The 8480-nt window shown below is 48.0% G+C and overlaps 1 protein-coding gene across 1 annotated transcript; it reads left to right on the top strand.

Moving 5' to 3' along the window:
- The first annotated feature begins 6487 nt into the window (after positions 1 to 6487).
- Positions 6488 to 8221, top strand: Olig3 (oligodendrocyte transcription factor 3). The gene has a single exon (XM_028861727.2). It carries the CDS (start codon positions 6858 to 6860, stop codon positions 7677 to 7679), a length of 822 nt encoding a protein of 273 aa, XP_028717560.1. The 5' UTR covers positions 6488 to 6857; the 3' UTR covers positions 7680 to 8221.
- Positions 8222 to 8480: the final 259 nt, after the last annotated feature.

The following is an 8480-nucleotide window of genomic DNA, read 5'->3' as shown; positions in this document are numbered from 1 at the left end:
ATGAAAATCCAGAGATTTTGGGTGATTTGTATCTATTCTACTTTCTCTCTGTAATCTTCACCCCATTCCACAAAATAAAAATTAGAAACAGCATGGAACTTGAATTACATGGCTAAGGATTTCAGTTCTGTTATATAGTCTAATACACAATAAATTTTAAAATGAAAATTCAGACAATATTGTAATTGATAATTTTAATTTACATACTTTTCATTCTGAATGCTGGCTTTATGCAAGCAAAAGTATCTATAGATAAAAAATATTCAATGAGCTTATAAGAAAGGGTCATTCATTATATTTTTATTTATGGTGAAAAATGATAAAACAAGATTTGCCGGGTCTGCACACAGACCTTGAAATTTTGAATTTTGAAAATTGTTATTTTATCTTCTCAAGATTCAGTGGCAGAACCCTAAATTATAATTTTCTTTAAATATTCATAAATATCTGTTTGGTAGGAGTTAAACCAATGCAAAAAGCACATCCAAACCCCTGTGTCCACAGACATGTGTCCATGCAGCCTCCTGTCCTTAGCAGCCAGCATCTGAAAAATAATTTCAAAGTCAGGGGCTTCAAACATTCAAACAAAATTTGAAATGTGTTTGATCTCATGCAAATATACATTGGAATTACAGATTTTACAACTATGTGTGCCTCTCATAAGATTAATACAATATATTGTGATAAATGTAAAGAACATTTTAATTCTGTTCTAGGCAGTGACTTTTTTTTTTTTGCTTGTTTGTCCAGTTGTTTGAGGCTTTTTTAAAATATTTTTTGTTTTGTTTTTTCTTGGTTTTTTTTGAGACAGCCTTTTTATATAGTCCTGAATAGCCTGTAATTTGTATGTAGACCAGGCTGGAATCAAACTTGTGGCAATCCTCCTGCCTCTGCCTCTCAAATGCTGCGATTACAGGTGTGTGCTGGGACACCCGGATGCCCTGATTTTAATGTGTGGGTTATAGCTTTTGTACATAGGTATGAATATCACCAAACACAAATGAAAAATACACACACTGCATAAGATAACAACCTCTAATACAAAAATAAATTTCTTAAATACCCCAGCAAAGAATTTCAAAATACATGTTCAATTCAACTTATTAATCAAATATACCAAGAGAATAATCTATTGATTCTCAAAACTAAAAAGCAGAAGTTAGTATTCTGTGCTACTTTTATATTAAGGTATCAAAATTTATATAGCAGCTTTAACTATCTATTCGCAAAAGAAGTAAATTTACAACAATAAGACACTATTAGAATCTCATCTGCTAGTGATTCTTAAAATATTAGTATTAATAGAGCAGCAAATCCAACGTGTCAGGGCACATGCCAAGAATGTGTGTGTAAGTATGCAAATTTTAATAGAGTTCATCAGTTTACGTGATTAATCGTCAGTAGTGTTTAAATCAACCTAAACTTTCCGATCATGAGGAAACAGTATTTTCCATGTGTGTGCTTTCCACGGGGGCGGAACTCGGTTGAGGTATTGGCCATTGAGCAGATGTCAGCAAGAAAGAAGAAGAAGAAGAAGAAGAAGAAGAAGAAGAAGAAGAAGAAGAAGAAGAAGAAGAAGAAGAGGAAGAGAAGAGGAAGAAGAAGAGGAAGAGGAAGAAGAAGAGGAAGAAGAAGAAAGTGTGCTCACTAGTTGATCAAAATCCTATAAACAAAACTCAGAAGTTCCTATGTCCTTTGACTTTAGAAGTCTTTAAATAACTTCCTTCACTCTGAAAGTTCTAGCCAGCCTTGCTGCTTTCGAATCATTAAAATCAAACTCCTACATGTAGTTGTGTGTTAACACATTTATATGCTCACATCATTAGCGCTCTACCCTCTTGCTCTATTCTGAGAGTTCACCCTCCAAGCCCACACTCAACATCTCAAAGGGCAGTTATTTACAAATGCATCACAAAATATTGCTCTTTCAGCGTCTGCTGTTTCCCTAGGATAAAAATCGGATTTTAAACTTGAATGAACCGAAAGACTAAGCGAATCAGCACGTTTTCAGGAATTTGTGTAAAACGCACAGAAACTCAGGAAGCCCACCGGCTCCAGCCAGTGTGTCCAGAAGCATCCTCGCCGTCCCTAGGAGCTTCGCTGGCATTGCTGGGATTCGATGCAAGCATCTCGGCAGAGAGATGCAAAGGCTCAGGCTTTCATATTCCATCTCCTTGGATACATTGCGGCTAGAAGAGATCACCTCTTCTCGACTGTGGGTTATGTTGATGATTTTAATTTGTTAAACTTTTTAATGAATGGATTTTGTAGTTCGGGTAACACCCCCACCCCATCCCCAGTTACTGTAGTGAAATTACTGCTTCACTCGGCTAAAGAAAAACACTCCCTGGGAAGTCCATTTACGCTTTCAGTTAATTTGTAGGCTGTTCCCGGTTTCTGGAGAAGGGCAACACTAGAAATATTTAGGTTTCCCCGTTTTCTTCGTTTTGTTTTGGGAAGGCCTTTGCCTTTTGATCTCAGCCAAAGTTTCTGGCGGTCAAGTTTGCAGGTTGGTGAGAAAAGAGCCCCTGGACTACAGGGGCTGATTGACCTGCCTCTCTCAGCTGCCTTCCTGAGGGTCAGCTGTGGCTTCCTTTGCTGCAGGACTCTGGCAGGGGGTGAGGGCGGGGGTGTGGATTCGCTGCTCAGGCAAAAATCTCAGCAGCCTGGGGCTGAGCCGACAGATGCTGGAGACGAACTCAGTTGCTGGAGCTGCCGAGCGGCGGGGCATCAGGCACCAGGAGGCACGTACTGGGTATCTGGTAAGGAACAGTCCTTGGCATTCCTGGGAACTAGGGAGGCGTTGGCAGAGCTGAACAGCCCCGGAGCCCTTGGTCCCTGGGGAGTCGGAGCCACCCAGCCCGAGGCTGCAGAGCTGAGGCTGTGCACACTAAATGCCCAGGGACCTCTCCGGGCCACTCTTGACAGACAGTCCCCGGGCGGGGCCAAGCCAATGCTTTCAGATGTTATAGGAAGGCTCGGCAACCCCCAGGCCCTTCCCAAAGCCAGCCAGGGCAAGTGTGTCACCAGGATCTCTAAGCCTTGGGATGCACCTGTTGCAAGTGACAGACCCTGGTCAAGGAGCCTCAGCCCTGTGCCGCCACTAGGGCGACCAGGGTAAGCCCTAGAGAGCTGGCTCCCATTGGGTTACCACCGCCTCTGCGAGACTAACTCTTTCTTGCCTACTCTAGCCCTCTGAATCCGCCCATGGCCAGGGCCAAGGTCACCGCGTAGGTCCCCAGGCTTCTGTGGCTGAGGCCATTTTAGGCTACTGTAGCCTCAGCCCAACAGAGTGGTGGGCAATGGCCGGCAACGCTGAAATCTTGAGTGTCCGAACTGGCTCCTGTGTTGAGGACTTTATTTAGCACGGGGCTTGAGCGGGCGAACGCTCGTGAACTCTCAAGATCTAGAATAACCCGATGAGACCAGGCACAAGGAGAGCCTCCACTTTTGGACCCAAGCGACTATTGGTCCATTTTATGGCAAGCCAAGTGGTGACATCTTTAGTCAGGCATCCTCTCCTAGCCGCTAACCTCACAGAAAGAAGGTTTTCAAAAAAAAAAGGGGGGGGGGACGAGCCAACTTGGATAGCCTGGGACTTAGCCTAAAAGCCCACACCAAAAGTGTTTATCTGGGTGGGGCACTGGACCTTGGACTACCCCACTTTCACTTGGCGCTGCCTTGGGGACCACAGAGCCCAGCAGGGACAGAAAGCCAAGAGGCACAAGGCGTCGCATGCATCTGGCATTAAGCCTGGAGCAAAACCCCTGAGATTCCCACCCCCACCCGCAGCTTCGGGGTCATGGAGGCTAAATATCCTGGGCCCCTGGGTGGGGGGAGGGTGGGTTGTCTGTTCCGACAACGTCCACCCGGGCCCTCTCTGGCCCAGCGCAGTCGCCCCCGGGAAGTGTCCTTTCCTGCAAGGTCCTTGTTTTTGGTCGGGATTCCCGGAACCAGGTTCTGGTCTTTCCGATCGGGAAAGTTATTGGTTCTTCCCCTATTTCATTCCCTGACCTTCTTGACTAACGCGAGGACACTACTTACTTTATTTCCATTGTCTACTGATACAATTGAAACGTTTAAAAAGTCAATGCGCTTTACATCTGCATGACTATTTTCTACACCTTCATTCAAACCTCTTGTAACCTTGCTAGACTTTTTGCTACTTCGAAACGGAAAACCTCCCGGCTTAGCGTTTTTCGCTTTAGGCCTGAGAACGAGATGCGAATACTCAAAAGTTAGGATGGAAGTACACAGACAGGGTGTACTCGGGCTTGGAAATCGCTTTTCTTCCAGGATCGCTCCTCGCCCCCGTCTCCGCTCCTTGATCTGCCGCTGAGCAGCAAGTCTTCCATCCGGTCTGCGCCACATGCACGAGCGAGCTTGGGTCTACCACCTGGAATCATGTTGTGGGGCGACCACTTTGCTCGTAAACCGCACGTGGGGTGTCAGTATCTTCTTAGCCAAAGCGGACCAGTCTGGAGACTTAGAGTTCCCTATCTCTCAGATACTAGAAATGCTTTGGGACATTTATCTTTCCACCCTACGGGAAAGCTCTTGGATTCTTCCTTTTAAGGAACTTTTCTTCCACGGAGGAGTGAGCGATGGAAGACTCTTTGGTCCAGTCTTCCAGGGCATTCGAACCCTGCCCGTGATGAGGGACTGTTGACCATTTTATTTCTTTTACAGGAAAGAAACCAGGTCAGTGTGGGAAAACCTTCACTCCTTCGTCCAGTCTGCATCCCACTGGTAGAGAGCTAGGGAGAGTCTCTCCGCAGAGGACGACTGTGTGTCAGTGTGCACAACCTCCCTGGGTGTGCAAACTCCAGATCTGGGGTTACCCCCTGCTGATTGCCTGCTCCCTGAGTGTGCAAACTCCAGATCTGGGGGTACCCGCTGCTGACTGCCTGGCTTGTGTTTGTAGGAAATGAAGCCTCTTCTTTCTGGTTTTCCCAGTGACTGCAAAGCAAGCCATGTCTGCAAGCCGCGTCTGCCCGAGGTTCCAGTGTTGAAATCAGTCTCTCACTTTCTACAGACGCTGCCTTAACCTAGCTTTTGTTCCTGCCATGTCTAAACCGGGAGTTCTGAGTGCCCAGCTGCTCCTAGGGGCCACCACTGCCCAAGACTCCTTTCTTTTTAGAGATTTCTGTATTCCTGCCTCTTGCACTGCAGAGCAATTCTGATTGTCAAAAACAGCAAAGAGGAACGGGATGGAGGAGAGCTGAGTCCATGTATGCGCTCACTCAAACTCCAAGTCTCCTGTTTATCCTCAGAAGCCACCGCTGTGTACCAAGCATGCACACAAGCGGATCTTCAGGTCCTGTACACACACACACACACACACACACACACACACACACACACACACGGTCACTTTTTATTTTACCCTCAAATCTTGCTCCGCTCACCCCCAGTCCCCAGTTGTGGGGTGGCTCCAGGTGGTCTGGTGCTGGGAACCCTGGAGGCTCTCAGCATTAGCCCTGGGGCCTAAGACCGCCCTCACCCCACCCCAACACACACACACACACACACACACACACACACACACACACACACAAAATGGACCTTAAGGCAAGGACTGCTGGCTGGTTACCCCAACACAGTCTGTGCAAGCAGCAGGATCCAGGAAGCTTGAACCCTACAGATTTGTTTTGAGAATCGATCCAATCTCTAACTTTCCCCCATTTCTATTCACTCCCTTTCCTCCCTAGGTTTTCTTCCTCACTTGATTTTCATGCAACATTGGGAAATTTGTTCCTCCTCCCTTCATTCTATAGCTAAGAAGTTTTTTTTTTTAAAAAAATATACAAAACAGAAATTCTTTCAATTAGTTTTTTTTAATGTAAAAGGAGAAATAGAAAGTGATAGATTTCTCCCTCACAGTAGTATCAGGGGCAAAAAAAAAATTACCAAATAGACACATGTCTTTGAAATCACACCGGAAAGACCAAATAAACAAAATTAACTGGCTGTTGGTGTTTAGGCGGAAAGCACCAACGAAGGAAAAAGAGTGAAGCTTCCAGTTCTGGTCCCCGTGACTGAACGTGCTCTGCTTTGCCCTCTCTGTCCCTCGCCTCTTTCTATTGAGACCTGTTTTTGCCCACATTTCCCTAAACTAGGGAACAACTCAAGTCCACTCTTCAAATAAAAAAACAAAACAAAAAAAACAGCAAAACAAACAAGCAAACAAAAAAACCCTAGGCCAATCTTCTGGCCAACTTCTGTTCCTGTCCTTCATTTTAAGTGTAGGATTGGGTTAGAGAAAATGGAGTCAAGGAGGTGGCATAGAAGAAAGTTTTTTTAAAAAAAAGAAAAAGAAAGAAAGCAAAACGAAACAACAACAACAAAAACAAGCAGTCCCGAGCTGCAGCGGTGAGTGTGTCAATCAAAAGGTTTTGTGCCTGGGGGCTCCTCGCCGCGGTTCTAAGCAGAGGTGTCCCAGGGCGGCCCCGCAATGAATATGAATAGGAATCCTTGCTAAATGGGACAGCAAAGCGCACCGCCCTGAAGGATGGCACGTCATCTTAACCAGCCCAGGATAGATAGGAGGGCTCCTTTTGTCTCTTTTCTCCGCTGCAGCGCTATAAAAGCCCCTCTTTTACAGCAAGAGGTTAGTTCGGGCACACACCAACAAACAGTGCAGGAAACAGCTAAACCGGAGACAGAGGGATAGCAAGGAGAGCCGGGAGGGAGAGAGGCGGGGCAAGGCAGAGCCCCGGCTGTTCTTCTCCCGTCTTACAACTGAGAAGTGGGTTGCTGGACCTTCTGATTATTATTATTTTTTTTTTAATTCAAGATTCTCTTTAATTTCCCGCCTAAAACCTCCTCAACCATAAGGCCGCATCTCCCGTAATAAAATGAATTCTGATTCGAGCTCTGTCTCCAGCAGAGCGTCATCTCCGGACATGGATGAGATGTACCTAAGAGACCACCACCACCGCCACCATCACCACCACCAGGAGAGTCGTCTCAACTCGGTCTCATCCACCCAAGGCGACATGGTGCAGAAGATGCCTGGGGAAAGCCTCTCGCGAGCCGGCGCCAAGGCGGCCGGAGAAAGCAGCAAGTACAAAATCAAGAAGCAGCTGTCGGAGCAGGATCTTCAGCAGTTGCGCCTGAAGATCAACGGACGCGAGCGCAAGAGGATGCACGACCTGAACCTCGCCATGGACGGCCTGCGAGAGGTCATGCCCTATGCGCACGGGCCCTCCGTGCGCAAACTCTCCAAGATTGCCACTCTGCTGCTAGCCAGAAACTACATCCTCATGCTCACCAGCTCCCTGGAGGAGATGAAGAGGTTGGTTGGCGAGATCTACGGGGGTCACCACTCGGCCTTCCACTGTGGAACTGTGGGGCACTCGGCCGGCCACCCGGCGCACGCAGCGAACGCCGTGCACCCGGTGCACCCCATCCTGGGCGGTGCGCTCTCGTCCAGCAACGCCACGTCCCCGCTGTCCGCGGCCTCCCTGCCTGCCATTGGCACCATCCGACCTCCCCACTCGCTGCTCAAGGCGCCCTCCACGCCGCCCGCGCTGCAGCTGGGCAGTGGCTTCCAGCACTGGGCGGGGCTGCCCTGCCCCTGCACCATCTGCCAGATGCCACCGCCGCCGCACCTGTCCGCCCTCTCCACGGCCAACATGGCCCGGCTGTCCGCCGAGTCCAAGGACTTGCTCAAGTGAGCCGCGGGCCTGCCCGGCCGGGAGGAAGAAGGGAGAACTGAGGCAGGGGTCGCGGTGCAGGGGCCAGGAGGGGAGGGGAGACTGCTTAGCCGACAGGAGGGTGGGCGCACAGCACCGGGGCCTAGCCTGCCGCCCAAAAGATCCACATCCTATGACCCACCCCAGCGGGGCGTACCAAAACCAAACTGGGATGTCTAGGTGTTAGCGAATGGGGACTGGACCCCGACGTCGTGTTTTGCATGCATGCTTCTCTTCCTCATGCAGCGCCAGTATTTCTTACTGCCATATGCTCTTGTCAAAACTGCATTTGTTGTTTAAAAACGGGACCGGTGGAGTTAAAAACTTGAGAAGGAACTTGGAGTTGGCTTTCTCTGGGTGTGTTCTTATGTTGGAGGAAAGATGGCCATCTCTTTTGTGCAAAGCAAATGTAAATATTTCATCGAGATAGATGCAGTTATGATTGTCACTGTCCTTATAGTTTTTTTCCCTAGAGACGAGAACGAGAGAGAGAGAGAGAGAGAGAGAGAGAGAGAGAGAGAGAGAGAGAGAGAAAAGAGGGGGAGAAAGAGAGAGGGAGGGAGGGAGAGAGAGAAAGAGAGAGAGAGAGAGAGAGAGAGAGAGAGAGAGAGAGAGAGAGAGAGAGAGAGAGAGAGAGTCAGAATCCAAGTTTTGAATCTCAGCTTCTGTCCAGGGCATGAACCTCCTATGTGGGCTTTCTTTTCCACGCAGTATAGGTCAAAAGAATGCATGCGCGCTTCTAAATGAATCTTGTCTAAACATGTTGTGCAGGCCATACGCCAT

Source organism: Peromyscus leucopus, chromosome 8a (assembly GCF_004664715.2).
Source record: "Peromyscus leucopus breed LL Stock chromosome 8a, UCI_PerLeu_2.1, whole genome shotgun sequence".
Classification (NCBI taxonomy): Eukaryota; Metazoa; Chordata; class Mammalia; order Rodentia; family Cricetidae; genus Peromyscus; species Peromyscus leucopus.
The sequence above is the reverse complement of the archived record's forward strand: the minus strand, read 5'-3'. Positions and strand labels throughout refer to the sequence as shown.

Coding starts and splice junctions, on each gene's coding strand:
- Olig3 (XM_028861727.2), top strand. CDS start 6,858: ATGAATTCTGATTCGAGCTCTGTCTCCAGCAGAGCGTCATCTCCGGAC.